This window comes from Microcaecilia unicolor, chromosome 11 (genome assembly GCF_901765095.1).
Source record: "Microcaecilia unicolor chromosome 11, aMicUni1.1, whole genome shotgun sequence".
Classification (NCBI taxonomy): Eukaryota; Metazoa; Chordata; class Amphibia; order Gymnophiona; family Siphonopidae; genus Microcaecilia; species Microcaecilia unicolor.
The window spans coordinates 83,734,679-83,759,582 of NC_044041.1; the positions used below are offsets into that span (position 1 = coordinate 83,734,679).

At 42.6% G+C, this 24,904-nt stretch overlaps 1 protein-coding gene across 2 annotated transcripts in view; it reads right to left on the bottom strand.

Annotated features, from left to right (window-relative positions):
• The window catches only part of STAP2 (signal transducing adaptor family member 2), a 67,545-nt gene that overhangs the window by 20,990 nt on the left and 21,651 nt on the right, over positions 1–24,904 (bottom strand). For both annotated transcript variants that reach the window (XM_030217342.1, XM_030217341.1), the window contains exons 2-5: positions 10,012–10,083; positions 6,357–6,473; positions 3,240–3,296; positions 2,592–2,728 (exon numbers count right to left, since the gene is read on the bottom strand). In XM_030217342.1, coding sequence (XP_030073202.1) covers positions 2,592–2,728; positions 3,240–3,296; positions 6,357–6,473; positions 10,012–10,083 — 383 coding nt within the window. The remainder of the gene's footprint in view (positions 1–2,591; positions 2,729–3,239; positions 3,297–6,356; positions 6,474–10,011; positions 10,084–24,904) is intronic.

Genomic DNA, 24,904 nt, shown 5'->3' on the forward strand with positions numbered 1-24,904 from the left:
AGCTCCCAAGGAATTTGGACACAACATCCAGAATCCTCAGCTTAGCATCACAGACCACCTGGATATTCAAGGAGTATCCCAGTTGGGGTTATGGTACATTATTTCATCGTCCAATTTGGGGAGGCGGGGGTGAATAGCACATGGGTGCAGTCGATGGCACCCAAGATGTTAGGCATACCAGCAATTTTTAAAAAGTCCTGTTTTAAGTCCCGCAGTTGGTCTTCCTCCTCCGGGAACTTGGTATACTGCATGGCTCGCAGTACCTGGGTCCAATGTCTAGAGTCAGTAGACTGCTCCACACCACTGTTACCCCCTATCACATGCTGGAAGGTTCCCACGGCAAGGAACTGCAGGACAGTCAGCAACTTCACCAGCCTAGGTACTGCTTTGGACCGAGCTGTTGCTGGATCAATATCAGCTCTGATTTCCTCATATAGCTCATAAAAATAGCTGTTCTGGTTAAATGTAATAATCCACTACTTTTTTGTCTGACATTTCTTCCAAGGCCATCCATGTGAGATACAGATGGCGCTGAGGACAGGCATCCAGAGGCCTAATCAGTGGCTGCTGTAGCTTCCTCCTTTCCTCATCGTCTCCCCTCAGCTCACCATCTTCACACTCCTGTAGAAAGAACAAGAAGAAACTTCCATCCATGTCTCCTGCTGCAGTGGAATGCGACCACAAGGTACACGTGGAAGACAAACACACATGATGCACACACTTGTAAAGAATGGGCTTCTATTGCAGTGTTTTATTTATAGCATGAAAACTATCATAACAGATGCGGTACTCTCCTGCTGTAAAGCAAACCTTTGTGCGTGCACCATAGACGGACATCATATGCGTGCATTCATTGACGTCACAGTTTCTTTTTTTTTTTTTCCTTTTTTTTTGTTCCACAACAACTTTTTAACACTACTGTTACATGTGGGACACACACGTTTATAATACATGCACATGGCAAATTTCCCATATACATGCAAATGCAAGCAGACTGCTCCACCGAGAAGTCACCCTCATGCAAGACAGTTCCAAACCTTCCAGAAAATTCTGAAGATTAAAGTTAGGCACTCCTTTCTGTGCATTGTACGGAATACTAATTTTAATACTAATGAGATCGTTGTAATACATTTGCATAGGATTATTGGAAGCTGCTACTGCGAATGGTAAAAGTGATGTAGAACCCATCTGTGCATTAGATGCCGAATAACGTGGGCACTAAACTGGCTAAAACTGGTCTAAATCAAACGTTGCAAGCACGGTAAGCTTTGAGCATCGGGGCCTCAGTCTTAAGCCAAGAAAGGGAAAAGTGCAATGGTCAGTAAGTTAGCCAGCCAGAGGCCCAGACCATCTTAAAAGACCAGGTACTCTTGTTCCCTGAAAGTTACTGCTAAAAGTACTGTGTGGATTAGGTTCTCAACTCAGTCCTCAGGACACACCCAGCCAATCAGGTTTTCTGGATATCCACAATGCATATACATGAGATGTGTTTGCATGTCAGAGAGGCCTTGCAGACAAATCCATCTCATGCATATTCATTGTGGATATCCTGAAAACTACATTGGCTGGTAGTGCCCTGAGGACTGGGTTGAGAAACACTGCACTAGAAGGCACACATGCATTTGCTTAAGTGTGTCTCAAATGAAAAGTTTCATTTTTGAGGCCTCTTTCAGGCAGTAGCTTTGGTGCTTGGGATCCAGGCTTCAACAGTGGCTCTGGTGAGTGAGGTCAAGACTTTCCAGTGGCCCTGGTAAAGAGGATCCAGGCTTAAGCCATGATTCTGGTGCATGGGTCCTAGACTTCGACAATGGCCTTGGTTCATTAGATCAGTGTCGCTGAGGGGGAGGGGTGGGGAGGCAAGATTCCCCTGGGCCCAGCCTCCAAGGGGGGCCCGGTGCCAGCAGCCCAGGTGAAATCCAGCATCTTTCCCTCCCCTCCAACCCCCACTCCTCCAGTCTTCTACTTATCTGGAGTAATCGAATGACAGGCAGCAGCGATCAACAAACACTGCTCTGTTGGCCATGGGAACTTCTTCCTGCCATTTCCTGTCTATGCAAAACAGGAATTTACTTCACAGGAGGCGGGACGTGGCAAGAAGAAGAACCAGTCGCTGGCAGAGCAGTGTCTCTTGATTGCTGCTGCCTGCCATTCAATGACTCCAGGCAAGTAGAGGACCGGGGAGCAGCAGTGGGCCCCTTAACATTATTTGCCTCGGGCCCAGCTTTGTCTCTTGGTGGCCCTGCATGAGATCTAGACTTGGACAGTGATGATGATGTACGGGTTCTAGACTTGGGCAGGTCAAGACGGGTGGTGGCCAAGAAGTGACCCTAATAAATGGAATATAGGCTTAGGCAGTGGCCCTGGTGCTTGGGATTTAGACTTGTAAAAGTGACCCTGGTGAGTGAGGTCAAGACCCAGGGGTAGGGGGGGGCCCAGGTAAATGGGATCTAGGCTCAGGATGTGGCCCTGATAAATGAAATACAGGTTTAGGCAATGGCCCAGTCACTTGGGATCTAGATTTGGACAGTGGCCCTGGTAAATGGGCAAGACTTGGGTGAAGACAGCCCTGGTGAATGGGATTCGGTACTTACGAAGGTTTATCATCACCATTGACCCGATTGTACTGACTGTTCATCAGCTCATTCAGTCGTTGTTCCTCTTTGTCCAAGGCTTCTCTCAGCATGCATAGGTGGCCTGGCAGCAGAATCAGGTTAGCTGGAATCCTCAGCTGCAGATACATGAATAGTGATAGCAGTCAGCATCCTTTCTCCAGAGCAACACACCACCCTTTTATTACCCACCAATGGAGCCTCTGCACTCATTCATATCCACGTGTGGCTGCTCAAAGATCTAATGAAGTTCCATTGACTCTTATCAGCTTCAGGGAATCGTGACTTAAACCATAAATCTGAATGCACAAGCTGAAACCAAAGTCAGCAGCCCCAATTTGGAAGAGGGATCTTTCACCTGGTTGATCAAAATTCTGAGTGCTGACCTGTCCTTTAAGGACATCACCCTCCCATGTCTTTTGAGTCAATCGACTTCAACATCAGGACCCTCCAGTGCCAGGTCTATCCCATTAAAATACAGATTTTTCATCATTTATGATCTTAAACATAAACAACGCTGGAGTCATTTGCAAAGCACCAGGTTGGTGGCTCTGTAAGCAAGGCCGTGGGGGGTTGGGCTTAATTTATTTCCCTGTTGGCTAGATTTTGGTCCATTATACTATAATCTACCTGAATCACTGTCAAAATGAATCCTTTCCAAAGCTCTCGCAGTTCCAGGTTCTCAACCTGCAAATACAAAAGAGGTCTTGAAAAGTGAAACCACTCTGCTTTTCTCCAACCTCACTGACACTGAGTGGTAACAGCTAAGAGAGAGAAGGGATAAGCAGGGATCACTCTTCTGATTACAGCAAGTGACAAGGGGCAGCGAAGCATGATACAGTGTAGCCTGGCATGACATAACATAACATGTTTATCAGACCATCAATCAGGATACTCAGCTTTAGATTTAATTTCTTCCTGGATAAAGACTTATAAACTTAAGTTAAATCTAGAGAAGACTAAGTTTTTGTTGTTATCCAAGGTGACTATACACCCTTTCTGCAACTGGACTAGCTTGCTACACACACTGTAACTTAAACCAGTTATTTATTTATTTACTTATTAGGATTTATTTACTGCATTTTTTTAAAGAATTCACTCAAGGCGGTGTACAGTAAGAATAAATCAAACATAAGCAATAGACAATTACAGCAGTAAAAATATTCAAATAACAATACAAAGTATGGTATAGTATACTACTTACAATGTGAACACAATACATAATAGAACATTTTAATAGACAGTATAGGGTGTAAGCAAAGATGGAACATATAGATAGGTAAAAGAGTAGGAGGAGTTAGAAAATAAGGTGAGTAATTTAAAGAAAGTTGCACATGAGGTCAGAGAGATGATTAAATGTTATCTCAGAGAGGGGGGATAGGTAGGGATATAGACAGGGCAATAATAGTGGATGTCTTTTGGGGCGGGTTTTAGATAGTAGTGGAATGGGGGGGGGGGAGTACATGAGCTCGCTGCTGGGGGGTGTTTTGGGAAGGTCGTATGAGTTTGGTCCTTGTGAGGCTAAGTTGTAATAAATAGTATGAGGAGGGCGGTAGATTCAGTAGTATGCCGGTTCCCTTTCAGGAGTGCGGTATGCTTGGAGTTAAGAATATTGGTTGGTTGGATGTTTCAGTTTGATATTGTTCATGGTAGTGTTTTTTGTATTGGGCTCATGGTCCCGATGGGGAGGAGAGGGGTTGTGGGGTGGGGGTGGGGGTGGGGGGGGGAATTTTGATGATGAGTGTATTGATGTGCTCTCATTTAGTTATTTAACCTCACTGCATTGTCACAATGAGCAAGTTGTCTACTCTTTGTCAAATCATCAATAAAAATTGTTGAAACATAAAATAATACAGAGGGTGCTGTTGTGGATAAGTTGCCAATTTTCTCAGCATTTATGTACACAGGATGTGTGAAATTGCAGGCACCTAGTTATAGAATTGCCATTATTATGTTTTATGAATTTACATTTGTCTTGAAACAAGTAGGAAAGGTTGATGTAGGCCAGGGAGTCGATAAGTAAGGTGAATTTATACTGGTTTGATGCTATACTTAAATTCACTTTGTTTCTTGACTCTCCCCTCATATAGTTGTTGCTTTCTTCTAGCCAGGTGTATAGAGGACACTTATGAAGCCCTGAGATCCTGTTTGGCAGGATAAGGGGTGGTAGAAAGATGCAGCTGCTCTGCTGGAGCTGCAGCATCAGAGATTATTTTACCAGGTGGTCAGACATGAAAAGTAACTAGTCAGGTCCTAGTGTTTCCAATACCAATAAATGTGTTGGAGCTTCCCTCGTCCTGTCTTCCTCTTACTGTGATCTCACCTCTGCCCTGTTATAGAATGAAACATAAACTCCTTAATTTAATAATCAATTATATTATGTGGAGGAGTGGCCTAGTGGTTAGGGTGGTGGACTTTGGTCCTGAGGAACTGAGTTTGATTCCCGGCACAGGCAGCTCCTTGTGACTCTGGGCAAGTCACTTAACCCTCCATTGCCCCATGTAAGCCACATTGAGCCTGCCATGAGTGGGAAAGCGCAGGGTACAAATGTAACAAAAAAAAATTATATTATGATTTTTTTATCCTAGACTGTCATTGAAATGCTTTGATGCTTCACTTATATATACTATCAACTAACACATTTGCTTATTTCTGATCTGACGAAGAAGGGCAACCTTCGAAAGCTAATCAAGAAATGTATTAAGTTATGTCCAATAAAAAAGGTATCATCTTATTTTCTTTTCCATGTTTTATTTTGTTTGATTTCTATTGTTATCCTTATTGAAAACTTTGATTTGTACTGTATCATTGCTTAAATAAAGTCAAACTTTGAAAAGGTTAAAAAAAATGTTATCTCAGCTAGGGTAGGAGTGGATAAACATGTCCTGCTGCAGTATGTGCAGCTTGTGTCACTCCTTGTGTTTATGTGTGTGTGATTGTGGGAGAGAGATAGAGAGAGAGAAGTTAGTTACTTCTTCAGTTAAAGGCCTGATTGAACAGCCAAGCTTTCGCCCGCTTCCTGAAGTACAGATAGTCTTGTGTTAAGCGAAAGCTTTTCATGGAGTGCATTCCAGAGTGTGGGGGCTACTCTGGAGAAGGCTCGTTTGTGGGTATCACATCGTGTAATGTCTTTTGGAGAGGGTGTGGTTGGGGATACCCCTTGGGAGGACCTTACTGTCCTTGGAAGCAGGGTCAGCGGAACACGGTAAGCAGGGTATGCAGGCAGGGGGCGCCAACATTCGGGGGGCACCAGAGACTGCCATGCTTACCCTTGCTTACCCTCCCCCCACCGCCACAGCAATGCTGCCATCCTCCTCCCGCGTACTACTACCTTGCCGCCCACCCTGGTGCTGTAGTGGTCTCTGCGGCTGCAGGGGCAGGAAAGAATCTTACTCTTTTCTGCCCGCTGCTGCTACTCTAGCTCCGGTGCTCTCCACTTTTCTCTTCTGTGCCGCGGATGGCCCTGCTGTATTTTAAAAATGGCTGCTGAGGCTTCCGGCAGCAGTCTTGTGAGACTGCCGCCGAAGTTTCAGGAGCCATTTTGGGAAAACACAGTGGCTCCTGCAGCACAGAAGATAAATTTCTAGGAGATTGTCCTGACTTTTTAATTACTTGTTGGGAACTGCTTAGAACTTTGCGGTTATAGCAGTATACAAATACTACTGTTATGTTATGTTATGTTATTATGTTTTATGTTATTTTATGTTATATGTGGCATGGCACAACACAGTGAACTACAGGACATACTTTTAACTTCACTTCCATGCCTTTCAGTTTCAGTAGCAGCCTGTGTTCCGTCTGGTTTGCACTGCTGCTCTCATCAATCAGGGACACAAAGTTTTCCAGGTCCAGTTTCTCAATCTCCTGGGGAAAAAAAAGTTAATTTATCTATATGAAATTACTTTTTACTGAAAACTCCAAAGTAAAAACATCACAACCAAATAAATGAGTATGATGGCAAAATGAGCTATAAGATCCATTGTAAATGAAATAAAACCGCCAGGACATATCAAACGCTCATAGAACACATGGAGGGGCATAATCGAAAGGGGCGCCTAAATTTTCCTGAGGACGTCCTTGCAGGACGTCCCGGTGAAGGGGTAGGGAAACCCGTATTATTATGGAAACAAGATGGGCGTCCATCTTTCGTTTCAATAATACGGTCGGGGATGCCCAAATCACGAAATTTAGGTTGACCTTAGAGATGGTCATCCTTAGAGATGGTTGTCCCAGATTTTCTGCAATAATGGAAACCGAGGACGCCCATCTCAGAAATGACCAAATCCAAGCCATTTGGTTGTGGGAGGAGCCAGCATTCGTAGTGCACTGGTCCCCCTCACATGCCAAGACACCAACCGGGCACCCTAGGGGGCACTGCAGTGGACTTCAGAAATTGCTCCCAGGTGCATAGCTCCCTTACCTTGTGTGCTGAGCCCCCGAAAACCCACTCCCCACAACTGTACACCACTACCATAGCCCTAAGGGGTGAAGGGGGCACCTACATGTAGGTACAGTGGGTTTCTGGTGGGTTTTGAAGGGCTCACATTTACCTCCACAAGTATAACAGGTAGGAGGGGTGGGCCTGGGTCCGCCTGCCTGAAGTGCACTGCACCAACTAAAACTGCTCCAGGGACCTGCATACTGCTGTCATGGAGCTGGGTATGATATTTGAGGCTGGCATAGAGGCTGGAAAAAATATTTTAAAATTTGTTAGTGACCACTGGGGGAGTAAGGGGAGGTCATCCCCAATTCCTCCAGTGGTCATCTGGTCATTTAGGGCACATTTTTGTGGCTTGATCGTAAGAAAAATAGGACCAGGTAAAGTCGTCCAAGTGTTCGTCAGGGACGCCCTTCTTTTTTCCATTATCGGTCGAGGACGCCCATATGTTAGGCACGCCCCAGTCCCGCCTTTGCTATGCCTCTGACACGCCCCCGTGAACTTTGGTCGTCCCCGCGATGGAAAGCAGTTGAGGATGCCCAAAATCGGCTTTTGATTATGCCGATTTGGGCAACTCTGTGAGGACGCCCATTTTGCGATTTGTATCGAAAGATGGGCGTCCTTCTCTTTCGAAAATAAGCCTGATGGTCATTAATCCAGTGCCAAGATATTGTGATTTTTCCATATCATTTTATTAACCCTCTGTGAAGAAACAGTATGTTTTAAGCCTGTAAAATGTATTGGATATTTTCCTGTTTAATTGTCTGAAGTGTATTTCTCCTGTTTGACCATCAGATGGTGCATGTTTATGCTTACAGAGGACAGACTTCTCTTTCTTTTATTTGGCACACAGATAATAGGAAGTGTCTGTATTGATGTAACCAGTTTTTATTTGAAACTTGACTGTTCTGGGCTCTGATTGACCTGGAGTTTTGAAATTACCCAGCAGGGGCTGGCTGTTGCTTCATTCCTAGCCAGGAAGAAAGAAAGACAGATCTCTTTGCTGAGGCTCAGTGAATTATATGTCCTAATCTTCCCAGGTACTGTTCAACCAGTAGGCAAATATTTAGTTAGTGTTACAATTGATCCATATTTCAGTTACTTGTTATTGTTTGCATATTTGCACTATTTTGTTCCACTGTTCAATATTTTTAAGAGAATAAAAACAATTGTTTGTTTATTCTGCCTGTCTAGACTGATAAAGAATCCTGGTGGTTTGTGTGTTGGGTCTCTGAGAGCCAGATGCACAAAGATCCGGTTAAGAATCCGTCTGCATTTCCAAATTGGTAAAAATTTACTGATTTAGAAACACAGAGGGATTCACAAAGAGAATCGCATGCAAATGAGCTGCTCGTTGCTTTTGCGACCCAGCTCATTTGCATGCATTATGGGGGAAGCCAGTCGATGAGCTGAGCATGCGCAGAACAGTCAATTGCTATGCGTAGCTACTCTGCGCATGTTACAGACGGCTCTCATACACAAGCAGTACATTTACCCTTTTTTTTTTTTTTTTGCAAGCACAAAAGTGTCTTTTTTTTATCTTGGATGGGCATACCTGTGGGGGCTCCCTGCCTCCCGCTGCTAGAAAAAAATGGAAAAAACCTCTGCTGCTCTTGGCTCTTCTGAGGAATCAGCATCAGGGCTTGGTTCCACCCCCAGCTGTTCCTGCTGCTTTCTTCTATTGGCTGGCTGACATCCTAGAACGCCCACCTCCCTGAAGATGGACTCTCATTGGCTAGCTGCTGTCCCAACTCCTCCTCCCTGCAGGGCTTTCCTGATGACATCACTTTAGAGCTATGAACTGATTAGATCCGAACTTCCTGGTGTCCCCCTCCACAGAGAGGGGCTAAACCAATTGGACAGCATCAGCCTAGGATGTGCTGCCCACTCACTACTGGAGGGGGACACCAGGAAGTTTGCATCCAATCAGTTCACAGCTCTAAAGTGATGTCATCAGGGAAGCCCTGCAGGGAGGAGGAGTTGGGACAGCAGCCAGCCAATAAGAGTCCATCTTTAGGTACCCCAGCCTTGATATTGTGGAAGCTGCTTGCTGTTGGGGGGCAGTGAGGTCTATATTGTGGAAGTTGCTGTTGTGGGGGAAGGGAGGGCAAAATTGTGGAAGTTGGCCTAATGTAGGGGGTAGGGCAGGGGGTGGAACAGGTGGGAGGCGAGGCATGAGGGGCGCAAAACAAAAAATGGTCCGGGGCACCACAATCAGTTGAGCCTGCCCTGCTTATGGGACTCTTTCTATTGGCTTGCCTTGTTCTCTGTGAATGCTGGACTAGTTGCCCCCCCCCCCCCTTTCTCTTCCCATCAAGTCTGTAAGAGTTAGTCTGCAGCATTCTTCTCTGTAAACTGAAACTGCCTATGCTGTATTTTGCAGTACGACCCTCTTGAAGCTACAGTGAAGCTATGAAGATTTCACCAGTGTCAAAGTATTAGCATCTCTACTCAGCATGTTGTTGAATTAATCCCAGCTTCTCTTTTGCATGGAGAGAGAGCTGGTAGAGAACAGACTCCTAGTTTGCAAGGCAAAAACTCTTGTTCAGCACATCTGAACTGTAAGTTATATTTCATTGTTTGATTACTGCATTAAAGATGATTTTGGTTCAAGAGTTCTGAGTCTTCTCATAGTGATGCTCTATATACTCTGGTTTAAACTATATGCCAATCACACCCAGTGAAAGGTCAGAACAGACATGTTTAATGACTAAGAAGAATGCTGCACAATTTATTTCCTGTTGAGATAAGGCTAGAACTGAATTTGATGAGGGTTAGAAAGTGATTAAGAATTTGACTTGTTTAGTGTGGATTTAATAGAAGATACTGGTTTATTAATTGCTACACTGTTAATTATTGTATTGAGTCTTTGAATGTTTTATTGATTGCTGTATTATTATATAACTGACTGATGTACACCACTTTGCAATTAGAAAAATGGATATAAAGTAAATGAAACAATACCTGGACATCTTTGTAGTTGTTGTAGAAATAAAGTGTCTTTCCCAAGATCCCTGTCCAGTATTTCTTAAAATTCTGAGAAAAGAACAAAACAAGAAAATGTCAAAAGGTCTGGAGTTGGGAGGGACAAGGAAAGTGAGACCAGGCAGAGAAGGAGCAAAGAGGAGAGGGAAGAGAGAAAATGAGAGAGAAAGACTATATGGATGTAGAAAAGGGAAAAAATACAGCGACAATGGGGTGAAATTCAAAATATCTTCCGCTATGGTACAAAAATTCTAAAATGAGGGGTAGAGAGTCCATTTTCAAACTCTTTTCAGTGTTGGGCCAGATTAGAGGAAAATGTAATTCAGGTGATCTGACTGGATGGTGGGGGGGGGGGGGGGGGGGGGGAGACGGGGGGACGACATCTTGAGGGTAAAATCTGCCTCTGATGGTGTGACCACTGGTGCAAACAATAGGTATTGTGACTAATCAGGTGGGGAGATGGGGGGGAGCAGTAGGGGGAGAGAAATCTCTTCTAATGTTACAGGGTGAGTGGGCTTACCAATGTCCAATGTTCTGACCAACATGGAGGGAAAGCACTACAGACGGTATAGTCAAAGTGCCAAAGGTCTGATGATATCCCCGTCCTCACTTTTCCAAATATCCATCCCTTTTGTTCCTTCACTCTTCCCTCTGTATTTAACCCCACCTCTCCCTTCCATCTTTCCCGCATCTTCACTTCCAGCAATTCTCTCCTGCATTTCTTCAGCTGGAAGAGTCTGGGGACACCCACCAACCATGCTGTTCCACCAGACTTAGATATGGAGTGGAGGATTAAACCTTGGAATGTACCATGGGCTCAGGCAGTGAAAGAGCATGCCACCTCCAGGATGCAACCATGGTCAGACAAGTTTCAAGTTTATTAGTCTTTTCTACCCCGCCTCATGGATGCACCATCTAGGCAGCTTAGATTCTAATAAAAGGGGAATGAAAGAAGTAGTGATACATACTGGACAGACAGGGAGGGAGGAGGGGTGAAACTACAATAAAAATAGGAAAGATGGGGAGGGCACACACAAGTGTCTTTCAGGGGTCACATGGTTAGACATCAAATCCAGAGCTCAACCAATGGTGTCTTTAAAAAGGAATGTCTCTAAATCAGTTTTAAACTGAGCAAGAATCATCTGTAATCGTAGATGTGGTGGAAGTAGATTCCAGAATTGTGGTCCTTGAACAGCTCTCTAATATGCACATGAACAATTTATTTATAAGTTGGTACAATTAATTTTGATTGAGAGATCTGAGAGCTCGACATGGAAGATACAGCATTAAATGATGAAAAAGACAGACTGGTTTCTTTAAAAACTAAAAGCAGCAGCTTATAAGTTATTCGATGTGTGATAGATAACCAATGGGCTGATTTCAGATGGGGTGCCATATAATCAAATTTGCCAATTTTGTTATTAAGACGAATCTCTATATTTTGTACCAGTCGTAACCTTCGGAGTTCTTTAACCTTAATGCCTTTATATATCTTGTTACAATAATCTAGCTGATTTCGTTATTAACAAATGGATGAGGATATTTAGTGCCTGTGCTCCCCCCATACTCCCCTCCCCCCATCTACTTGTAACAGTTTCTCTGAACTGCATGTCATGCTGCACCAAGCTAGGACATGTAAAGAATACACAGGCTCGAACGTCAAAGGAACACCCCACCTCCGTGACACATCAGTGGGGCAACAGTGGTATGGATAGGGATGAAGTCGAATATGGAGACTTCTATTTATTTATTGTGATTTATTAACTGCCTTTATGAAGAGATTCACCCAAGGCAGTGTACAGTAGGTACAGTTTAACATAAAACGTATAATTTTGTTAACAGCATAACAATAGTAAAATAACCAAGAATAAACATAAATACAATAAATGAGGTAAACTTGAAAACAGTAAATTGAAACCTAATAGAACTACTGTGAAACAGTATCAAAAATATACACATTTAACAGCACTGGAATTCAAATACCAGAGATATAATATAGTGTTAGCATAATACTAATGATATACCTAGTAAGCAAGCATTAGAGCATTCAACTAACATAGATATGATGCTAAAGATTTTCTACAATATGGCTTACCATATAGCTGAGGGACAAAGAGCAGATATATGATGGGAACAAGTGTGTGGTACAGAATCAGTTGGAATAATTTGATGGTTAGTTAAACTCAAGGCAAGTTCATTGTATAGTTAAGCAAGAGAAACTGATCTAAGTTGTGTAGCAAGCTAGTCCAGGTGCAGAATGAGTATATAGTCCGTCAGCCTATGTATTAAAGGCTTGGGTGAAGAGCCAGGCTTTCACCTGCTTCCTGAAGTTGAGGAAGTCTTGAGTTATATGTAGCCGGGAGCATTGGAGCCGACTCTGTGGGTGCTGTGAGTGCTTGAGCACCCCCAATATTGAGAAAATTTCTTGTATGTGTCCATGGAGGGGTAATTTCCATTGGGCTTAGCACCCCCAATAATTTTGAAAAGTTGGCTCCTATGGCCGGGAGTAAATTCCAGAGCATAGTGGCTACTCCTGAGAACTGGTGGGTATCACATTGTACAATTTCTTTTGACAAAGGTATAGATAGTGATGATCCTTGAGAACACCTTAAAGGTCTTAAAAGGTGTGTAAAGGGCTAAATTATTCTTTAAGTACTCTGGCCCATTTTGTCTGATGGTCCTGAAAATCAAACATAGAGTTTTAAATTTATCCCTGTATGGTACTGGTAGCCAGTGTAACTTTTGCAGGTGGGTGTGATGTGGTCACGCCACTTGCAGCCTTCTATCAGTCATGCTGCTGCATTAGTTGGAGCTGATATAAACTCTTTTTGGTCTAGCCAGTGTACAGGGCAATACAGTAGTCTAGTTGTGATGTTATCATGGCATGGCTAGAAACTCACGCAAAAGCCATGACAAAGAAGATGTTCAACATGATGTGGGTACTGAAAAGAATAAAACCATTCCTCCCCAAAAAAACTTTCCGTAATCTGGTACAATCCACAGTACTCACCTACGCTGACTACTGCAACAGCATCTTCATTGGTTGTAAAGCCCAAATCCTGAAAAAACTCCAAACCGCCCAAAACACAGCAGCCAGACTCATTTTTGGGAAATCACGATTTGAAAATGCAACACCACTCCGTGAAAAACTCCACTGGCTCCCTATCAAACAATGAATAAACTTCAAAGTCCACACATTGATCCACATGACCAACCTAATCGACCTTCCAGCCAGGAACGGGTCCAAATTTTCTGGAACATATCTCAATCTTCACCTTCCCAATTGCAAAGGTCTCAAATACAAAACCTACTACGCATCCAACTTCTCCATTATAGGCAGCCAACTCTGGAATGCCATACCAAAATATATCCGAGCAACCAACGAACATCTACCTTTCCGAAAGCTGCTGAAAACACACCTCTTCAAACAAGCCTATCCAAACGACCCAACTTAATTTACGAACCTAATCCACACCTCTAACATTAACCATACCTCAATTCTTCCCCCCACATCTCTTCCTCTTATCCTTCTCTATACAACTGTGTTATCTCTGTGATACTGTGTACCCATACATTGTGTTATCTCTGTGATACTTTGTAACCATACATTGTGTTATCTCTATGACACCATGTACCCATACATTGTGTTATCTTTGTGATACTTTGTACCCATACATTGTAAGCCGCACTGAACCTGCTATCGAGCGGGAAAGAGCGGGGTATAAATGCTACAAATAAATAAATGGACCACTGTGATCGTCTTTTCAATATATGGAGAGAGATTTTGTAGCTGCTGTAGATGAGAAAAGTTTTGAATGTTGTTTGAATTTGTGGGATTAGAGTGAGCAATGAGTCTAGCACTAGCCCAAGATTTCTGAAGGTATTTTGAAGCTGTGAATTTGTCCACTTGTGTTTGGTACCCAAAGAATCTCTGTTTTATTTGGGCTCAAGCAAAGCTTTTTGTTATTTGCCCATTCCTGAGTTGCAATTAGGCAGGCAGTCAGTTTACTCAGAGCTGTGGGTAGATCTTGCTCAATGGGTATGAGTAGTTGCACATCATCAGCACAGATGTAGAATTTTGTGTCCACTGACCGAAGCAGCTCAGCCAGAGGCTTGAGGTAGATATTAAATAAAATGGGAGACAGTATGGATCCCTGTGGCACCCCACAGTCTAATACCCAAGGTGATGATGTGCTGTTGCTGAACAGAACTGATTGCTATCTATCTGATAGGATTTGAACCAAGTAAGTACTGTGCCACTGATACCTGAGTCTGCCAGTCTTGTAAGCATGGTATTATGATCCACGGTGTCAAAGGATGCCGAAAAATCGAGCAACACTACAGTAGTATCGAGGCAGATCCCCTATCACAGTTTCTGTGCAGATCATCAAGAAGGGACACAAGAACTGTCTGTGTTCTGTACCCAGGTCTGAACCAAGATTGACATGGGTCTAGCCAATTACTTTCAATTAGCCAGTCATTGAGTTGACTGCAGACTGTCTGTTCTATAAGTTTTGGCAGGAAAGGAATGTTAAAGTCTGGTCTATAGTTTTCGAGCTTGTCCTGGTCCAGTGAGCTCTTTTTCAGTAGGTGGTGTACCACAGCTCTTTTTAGTGTTGTTGGCAGCTGCCCTTCCATAAGAGAGGAGTTAGCAATTTTATTGGCCCTTTCAATGAGGCCTGTGCTCACTCGTTTAACAATCTTTGCTGGACAGGGATCAAGAGGGCAGGTTGTAGGCCATAAGATATTTTCAAGAGCTTCCTCTGTGACCTGTTGAATGAGTCCCATCTGGCTGTGCATGGCAGGGAAGAAGAAGTGTTCTATTCATTAGCTGGTAGGAGCTAATGTGGTCCCAGTGGCGTAGCAAGGGCGGGGCGGTGGGGGCGGTCCGCTCCGGGTGCATGCTGCTGGAGGGTGCAGAGAGCAGCCTCGCGCCTGTCGGCTCCGCTGGTTCCCTGCTCCCTGTTCCGGGGCAGAGGGAGCAGGGAGCCAGTGGAGCCAATGGGCGCGCGGCTGCTCTCTGCACCCTCCAGCAGCCAAGAATGCACCCGGGGGGGGGGGGGGCTTGATGCGCCGGGGAGGGGGATGTCATTGCGCCGGGGGGGGTGTCATGCTGCACCCTGGGGGGACGGACGCTGCTGCACCTGCGCAGCGGCGATCCGCCCCGGGTGGCAGCCGACATAAGATCGCCACTGTGTGATCCTGAAGGAGACCTTTAATTTTGTTGGCAAAGTAAGTGGCAAAATCATTGTTGGTTAGTTGTGACTGGGAAGGCTGGTTCTGTTGTGGGGTTTGCAGTAGGCTGTTTAGTGTTTACTATTTTAAATAGCTGCTTGATTGAATTTGCAGCGTTTTCTGTGGGTTGAGAAAAATACTGTTTTTTGGCTGTTGTTACGGCCTGGCGGTATGTGTTTCTTACAGTTGAGCCTGTCTTCATCTAGATGAGATTTTCGCTATTTTCTTTCAAGTTGACGACCTTGACGCTTAAGGATCAACAATTGTGGGGGGAACCATGGGGAATATTTGTTTGTGGAGCATAGGACCTTCTTTAGAGGGGCGTTTTTTTTCTAATGACATTGCTAAGCATGCATTCCAGATATCAACCTGTTCTGACACTGTCATCATCTTTTCATCCACAAGGGGGTAGGACAAGGCTTCTAGGAAGTTTTCAGCAGTCAAGATTTCTCATATCTCGGATTTCCTTCCAAACTTTGATTGGGCCCATCTGTTTTATGATCCTTAATAGAAATTTTGATTAGGAAATGATCAGTTCATAATGGGGTGTTATCTCTATGCCACCAGCCTTGTGCTCCAAGATGTCAACCCCTTGACAGAACACCAAGTCTGGCATCTGGCCCTTTTCATGGGTTAGAGATTTGATCACCTGAATGAATCCTAAAGCTGCCATCGTATCAAGGAAGGCAGCAGTAGTGGTGTCTGCAGTTTCGATGTGTAGGTTAATAGCCTCCTATGATCAGTAACCTAGGGTAGCTCAGGGTTACCTCAGCCAGCAGATTCAGCAGTTCTTGCACAGATGATGTGGTGTTGCAAGGTGCTCTGTAGACCACAAGCAGCCACACTGGATTGTTGTCTCTCAGCTGGATTAACAGGCATTCTGACTCAGACAGGTGGGGGATGGAAACTCTGTGCAGTTTGATTGTCTCACGGATCAGGACCGCTTCCCTTGTTGGTGCAGGATAGTGAATCCTGTAGGGCTTAGTTTTGCCAATGATCAGAGTGTTTTTTCTAGCAAAAAAGGTGCCAGTACTCAAATGCTAGGCCACCCTTCAGGAATGGGGTGATCACTGAGGGACCCACCCCACAATAGCCAGGCCCCCTGTAACCAGTCACAGAATCTATGGCAAGGCAGAATTGGTGTGTACTGAGCTCTATCATTAAAACTTGGGGACCGTGGGTCAATTTAGCACACAATGGAAAAGGTGCCGGTACTCAGTACCCCCTCAAAAAAAGCCCTGCCAATGATACTCCTCCATTTTCATCCAGCCAGGTTTCAGTTATTCCCAAGATGTCTAAGTGGTATTAATTGATGACATCATGGATCATTTGAAAATTTTTATTGGATGATCTGGCATTTACCAGGCCCAAGTTTCCAAGTACTGCTCTGTTTGTGGTTGTAGTTGTAGTTTTAGGGTTACTTGATGGTGGTAGGCAGGTATTTGTGTCGGTATAGCTAGATAAGAGTTTTGCCTCTTGATTTTGTGTTTTGTAGGCAGATGGGGGAGTCTATTGTTTCTTCTTCCCCAGATTACTGGATCAAGAATCTGCCTTGAGGGGTACCATGGTGGTTACTTTCTCAAGTTTTTATGATCAAAAGTTAGTAAAGGTATTTAGGAATAGGTTGGTTGTTTTCTTGGTATGTTGACTGGTGTATTTACTGATGTTTCCCATAGCACAGTGGTTCCCAAAGCTGGTCCTGGAGGCACCCCAGCCAGTCAGGTGCTCTGTATATTCAAAATGAATATCCATGAGAGATATTTGCATGCACTGTTTCCACTGCCTCCAGGGCCAGCTTTGGGAACCACTGTCTTAGCAAATAAAATCTAAAGCTTTGCCTCTAAAGCAGATCATTCTTTCTGACGTTATCTAGGCAATGTCATGTGACACTTCATGGGAAGGATTATATAATACTGGTACCGTCACAGCTGGAGAAGCTGATTGTGGTTCAGGAGGATTTAGCCCAGGCTTGTACAAATTCAGTCCTCAAGGGCTATAAGCAGACCAGGTTTTCAGGCTATCCCTAATGAGGTAATGGATTACGAGAAGTAGTGTTTTAACAGGAGTGTATAAAATGACAGCAACTTTTTAATATGACTGGACCTATCGCAGGAGCAGGCTCGGGATTTTCATGAACGATCACTTGGACGAGAAGAAGAAATTGATGAATCAGCAGTTCCTGAAGGATGAGTTTTCGAAGTGCACCAGAGTGCTCTGGGGGGGCCCTTTTACAAAGGCGTGTAAGTACCTATGCGCATGCAGTGTGCCTCAAATCGGCATTACTGCCCAGCTAGTGCGTGCGCCTTGCGGTACTTCTGAGTTTGGTGCACGCTGAAAACACGCGGTAGAAAATAATTTTCTATTTTCTGTCACGGGGCATTCCTGGCGGTATTCAGCAGTTGGCGTGTGCTGGAAGGTTACCGCGTGACCCTTACTGTTAAGGGCTCAGGCCGCAAATAGATGCACGCTGGCTTTCATTTTGCTGCATGTCCATTTTCCGGACCCCCCTCCCCCCCCAAACACAAAAAAAATTTCCAGACACGCTGGAGAAATGGTCCAGCGCACATCCAATACATGTCCCTATACTACCGCAGACCACTTTTTGGCATTCCTTTGTAAAAGGGCCCCTGGAAGTATTAATGTTTTGTTTGGAGCTCACCCGATTGGGAACTGACTCTTTTTAATGCATTTGTTTCATTTTTTAACTAATTTTGTGGATTAGTTACCTAACCTGTCAGAAACGATCTTCAGCTTTTCACTAGGGTAAATCTTATCTGGGATATGTGTCAAAGAGGAAGAATACCAGCAGCACATTTCATCAAAGCTAAGTCATTCTTTAAAACATCATTATTCAGAGTGTGTTTAGCACTGTTGGTGCAGTGATTTTCATCCATTATCCATGATCTCCCACTAAGGTATCATGGGGATGTACTGAGCTCCACTTATTATTACGTTTAATTGCAATGAAAAGAAAATAGTAAAAAATTGTTTTGGTATTTCAATATAAAGGATGGACAAGAGTCAACAAAATAGATTGTACAGATAATTGTATTTGTTGATATTGAATGTTTATCTAGTCCAATTATTTGAGATATATAATGAATATGCATGAGAGAGATCTGCATACGATGGATGTAGTGGGCATGCAACAGTTAGCAACAAGCACTGTATCAAACGGAGAGAGGTGTTTTGAAAACAGTGACTTTACAGCTTCAGACTTTGGCAAGACAAGACTGTTTTGAACTATGATGCTTTTTGATTTTTGGACTTTGATATCGCTGTGAAATTATGAGGAAGTGCGATGCTAGATAACAGTGACACTTAATGGTCACACTTGTTTTCTGAGCACATTCACAAAATGTTTAAAATTATTTTGTTAATATTTGATTTCTTTTTCTATACCTGTGAGTTATTTTCACAGTTGTTTCACTTTTCTTCTAATATATGTTCCCAGCATACAGCTATTGTTTATTTTCTTCATAGGTATATATATTTTTTTAATCAGTTAAAAAAAAAAAACTGGCCTAAGTTACTGAGTGGCAGTTGTGACTATACCTGGATCTTCAGTGCTGATACCTGAATAATGGCTGGTGTGAAATATTTGGGTATATGTTTAAATGCTGTGGCCAGCGTTTACAAGAAACATCAATCGCAGATTTTAAACATTGATCTGAATGTTTCTACAGTTCCACACACCACCTTTTTAGCACCAAGAGCAGGCTTTCTGCTGTCACCCACCTCTCACTGATCTCACTATCTGTGCCAGATTCCTGTAGACAAGGTCCCCATCCTGTCTGGATTCTTTCTGAGAACGAGCAACAAAGAAAGTCCAAATCTCCCGCAAAGAGACACAAAAACAACAAAACAAGCGGAAGAAATCCAGAAAGACCAGACTGAAACCACAGATGGTAACAGCACCAAAAACGTTTTATTGGGACCCTACACGGTCCGCGTTTCGGCCGAAAAGGCCTTCTTCAGGGTACAACATTTAAAATAATCTGAATAGCAAATATTTCAGATTATTTTAAATGTTGTACCCTCATACTCTCACATATATTTGCACAATGGTTTTTTGATACTATATATGTTTTAAAATATTTTTATTGTCTTAATGTCACTGTTATATATTACATATAGCATTTTACATGGAATATATTTCTATATGTGTTTTTATTACATATATGTTATATTTTATTTTGTTTTAGACCCCTGAAGAAGGCCTTTTCGGCCGAAACACGGACCGTGTAGGGTCCCAATAAAACGTTTTTGGTGCTCTTACCATCTGTGGTTTCAGTCTGGTCTTTCTGGATTTCTTCCGCTTGTTTTGTTCTCTTTCTGAGAACGCCACACCTTCCCCTCTGTACCAGGCTTTGGACTTCTCCAATATTAAAAATATCTATTTGCATTTGGGTTTGGTTTCACCTCCTCTCTGTAGGTCTGTCATGCCACACTCATATAGAGAAACTTCTTGGCGCTGAAACTGGGAAGGGTGTGTCAGGAATTTCAGAATAATCTCTCATTTATTCCACTTTGCTTTCAGTGAAACAAAAAGTCTTTCTAATCTGTCATGTCTCCAGAACATTTGCCATAGGTGCCAACTTTTACAAAAAAAATTGGAGGTGCTAAACTCAACATAAATCACCTCTCCCTGGACACTGAGAAGGAGTTTGCTCAATACTGGGGATACACAAATATCTGGGCCACCCATAGAGCTGGCACCCTAATATTCAGACTCTGCACTCTGTGCATTGTACTAGTGTCTCTTCTGGCACATTCACCCCTATACTCTCTGCATTGTGATACAGTCTCTTCAGACACATTCAGCCCCTGATTTCTCTGCATTGTGCTACAGTCTCTTCAGACACATTTCAGTCCCTGCGATCTCTGCATTACACTAGTCTCTTTGGATACATTGTCCCTGTGCTCTCTGCATTTTATCATAGTCTCTTCTGGTACATTCAGCCCCTGTTTTCTCTCCATTGTGTTAAAATCTCTTCCTGTACATTCAGCCCCTGGTTTCTCTGCATTGTGCTAAAGTCTCTTCCAACACATTGAGTCTCTGCGCTCTCTACACTGTGCCAGAAAACAGGCAAGCAGCCTGCTAGTCTTAAAAGAATAGTAGACAAAACAGATATGATGAAGATATTACATTTTTTAAATTATAGAATCATAACTAAAAGTGTTTCACCCACCAGGGTCTGCTTCAGGGGCAATACATGTACTGCTAAAACAAATAAGTACATAATGGTTAGTTTAATAAATAAAAATCATAAAAGCCACCCAGTAAGTTAGGAAGTCATAAGTACTTAAAGTACGTAAGTGTTGCCATACTGGGACAGACCAAAGGTCCATCAAGCCAGTATCCTGTTTCCAACAGAGGCCAATCCAGGTCACAAGTACCTGGCAAAATCCCAAAACAGTACAATACATTTTATGCTGCTTATTCCAGAAATAAGCAGTGGATTTTCCCAAGTCCGTTTTAATAATGGCTTATGAACTTTTCTTTTAGGAAGCTATCAAAACCTTTTTTAAACCCTGCTAAGCTAACTGCTTTTACCACATACTCTGGCAACAAATTCCAGAGTTTAATTACATGCTGAGTGAAGAAACATTTTCTACGATTCGTTTTAAAATTTACTACTTTGTAGCTTCATTGCATGCCCCCTAGTCCTAGTATTTTTGGAAATAGTAAACAAGCGATTCACATCTACCCGTTCCACTCCACTCATTTATTTTATATACCTCTATCATATCTCTGAATCATAGTTACCTGATGCTAGGGTCCACCTTAGGGGTGAGCACTCAAGAAAAAGATTTAGGTGTCGTCGTAGATATACGTTGAAATCTTCTGCTCAGTGTTTGGCAGTGGCCAAAAAAGCAAACAGGATGCTAGGAATTATTAGGAAAGGGATGATGAATAAAACCAAAAATACTATAATGCTTTTGTATCACTCCATGGTGCGACCACACCTTGAGTATTGCGTTCAGTTCTGCTCACCATATCTCAAAAAAGATAGAGCGGAATTAGAAAAGGTTCAAAGATGAGCGACCAAAATGATAAAGGGGATGTAACTCAGCTAAAGAGGTTAGGGCTCTTCAGCTTGGAAAAGAGACAAATGAGGGGAAATATGATTGAGGTCTACAAAATCCTGAGTGGTGTAGAACGAGTAGAAGTAAATTTATTTTTTTTTTACTTGTTCCAAAAGTACAAAAACTAGGGGACACTCATAGTTACACGGAAATACTTTTAAAGCTAATAGGAGGAAATATTTTTTCACTCAACAAATAGTTAAGCTGTGGAACTTTTTTCCAGAGGATGTGGTAACAGCGGTTAGCATATCTGGGCTTTAAAAAGGTTTGGAAAAAATTCCTGGAGGAAAAGTCCACAGTCTGCTATTGAGACAGACATGGGGAAGCAACTGCTTGCCCTGGGATTGGTAGAATGGAATGTTGCTGCTAATTGGGTTTCTGCCAGGCACTTGTGACCTGGCTTGGCCACTGTTTGGAAAACAGGATACTGAGCTAGATGGACCATTGGTCTGACCCAGTATGGCTACTCTTATGTTCTCCCCTCAGTCTTCTTTTCTCCAAGCTGAAGAGCCCAAGCCATTTCAGCCTTTCCTTATAGGGAAGTCGTCCCATCCCCTTTATCATTTCCGTTGCCCTTCTCTGTACCTTTTCTAATTCTACTATATAGTTTTTGAGATGTGATGACCACAATTGCACACAGTATTTGAGGTGCGGTCGCACCATGCAGCAATACAAAGGAATTATAACATCCTTGTTTCCATTCCTTTCCTAGTAGTACCTAATATTCTATTTGATTTCTTTGCTGCTGCAGCACACTGAGAAGAGGGCTTCAAATTTTTGTCAACTATGACTCCTAGATCCTTTTCCTGGTCGGTGACTGCTAACGTGGAACCTTGCATCACATAGCTATAATTTGGGTTCCTCTTTCCCACATGCATCACTTTGCACTTGCACACATTAAACGTCATCTGCTATTTAGACGCCCAGTCTCGTAAGGTCCTCTTGTAATTTTTCACAATCCTCCCGCGATTTAACGACTTTTAATAACTTTGTGTCATCAGCAAATTTAATTACCTCACTAGTTACTCCCATCTCTAGGTCATTTATAAATATGTTAAAAAGCAGCGGTCCCAGCACAGACCCCTGGGGAACCCCACTAACTACCCTTCTCCATTGAGAATACTGACCATTTAACCCTACTCTCTGTTTTCTATCTTTTAACCAGTTTTTAATCCACAATAGAACACTACCTCCTATCCCACGACTCTCCAATTTCCTCTGGAATCTTTCATGAGGTATTTTGTCAAATGCCTTTTGAAAATCCAGATGTGATGTTTCTGGATTGCTAATAAAGTTCTTTCGTTGCAGTGATGTCATCACATTATGGGCATTGTCATTTTGGGAGCAGAAAAACACACTGTATCACCTAAGGCTGTGTCTCACTGAAGTGGTTGTCTTTCTTCAATCCCCGAAGCAGTTGTGGTAGATGAAACTCATCGAGTTGGGCTCTGGGGACTGCATAGCGTATGGAATGCTCTTAGTTTTGAGCAGATAAGTTTTGCTTCTTGTAATTCTTTGGCCTTTCTTTGGGACATTGATATATTGATGTACTTTGAATATTCACAGTTTATGCAACAATTGAGCTATTGAATATTTAGAACATTTGGACATTTTCCTTTGTCATTTTTGTTTATTAAAAGTGTCGTACATTCATTAGGAAATAGCTCGGCAATTGTATCTGGCCATACGTCAGTTAAACATGGCCCTATTTATGGCCATCTGCTGGTTGAAGTGGCATGATATGAGAGCTTCGGTACTATTAAAAGTATATATATTACTTCGGATGTTTTTTTTTTGTATACAATTTACATTATTTGGAATTGTATTAAATAATCCTTGATTAGTTGAGGGGTTTTTATCTTTTGTTTTTACAGTCTCTTCTGGTACATTCAGCCACTGTGCTCTCTGCTTCCTGCCATACTTTCTTCAGCACATTTAAACCCTGTGCTGTCTGCATTGTGTTACAGTCTTTCTGCATTGTGCCATATTTTTGTTTTATTCCTTCTTGGTCATCCTTGTTACATTTACTATACATATATAATCTATATTTATATTTTGTTATATCCACCAATAGTATTTTTATGTTTATACAAGCTTTTATGGTTTCTTAGTTTTTATTGGTATACTCATTTGGCTTCTTTGATGTTGAACTGTTTTTTTTTTTTGGGTGGGGGTGGGGGGGTTCAGGGGGTTCTGCCCTTGTGGCTTTTTATTAATATTTTTTAAATTTGATGATATATGTTTATCTGTATTTTATAGACTCCTGAGGCAGGCACTCTGGCCGAAACATGGTGCCATGTCGAGCCAATATATTTAATGGAATAAACTGTGCAACTACTACCGTGTTCCTGGTGTGATTGGATATGACCTGTTAACCACCTTACTGCATTGTTTGAATAGTTTATTTGGGCACATTTAGCTCCTGTCTATACTGTGTTACAATCTCTTCCAGCACACTGAGCCTCTGCATTCTCTGCATTATGCTACAGTCTCTTCTGGTACATTCACCCCTACACTCTCTGCATTATGCTACAGTCTCTTCCAGTACATTCAGACAAATTCAGAGGTTAATTTGAAGCGGTATGAAGGTCGTGTTTTGAACCTCTGAATTTGTCTGTAAGTTTTTTTTTATTTTGTTTTGTTTTCCCCCTGAAGCAACAGGACAAGGCATCGCAAAACGGTGGCCAGAATCGGGGAGACCAGTTAGAACAGAAGTGAATTGATATTGCTAATAAAGAAGAAACCTGAAATGTTCCAGTTTAAATTATAGACTTGGGGGGGGGGGGTTGGGTTTTTTTAAGCCAATGATTGAGAGCTAAGAGGTGTGTAAAATCAACACCCGTGAAGTTCTGAGGCTTTTTTTCCTCCTTTTTTTTTTCAAATGCATCAAGTATACTCTAGTGTCAATAAGAACTTTTTACACTGGTATAGTGACGTTTAAGTAGGATTTTGTTGTGGTTTTCACTTCACTCCTCGTGGTTGGAGATTTGTGGTTAACAGTTTATTCCGCTACATTCAGCCCCTGCACTCTACATTGTGCTACAGTCTCTTCCGGTACATTCAGCCCCTGCAAGTGCACTCTCTGCATTGTGCTTGGGCCTGGTATCTTCCGCCTCTACATATCCAGCATAAACCTGTAGGTATGTATTGGAATGCACAGTATGTATGATGAGTAACCTCGGATGTTACTTTACCCCAGAGTATGTGCACCTAAAGTTCCTTCGCTTTATTTGCCATGGTTTGTAACTGTTTTGAGTCTTTTCTTGACAAGCATCCAGGAAAAAAAAAAGCAGTATACTTAACTGTGCTACTTTGGACTCTGATAGCAACTCATGACTCTGGGAACTGAACTTGTTTAACTAGATTCCCAACCTATAAAAGATTGTTTATTTATAGTGTCTTATCTAGACAGTATTAACAGACAGACTCCAGGAAGCACCCACCATAAGATCAATTTGTGCACATAGAAGAGATGCTTCATGCATTAAACAAGTAACAGGAAGCTTAGAGGGAGTAGAATGTAAAGTAGAAGCTAGGCAGAGAGAAG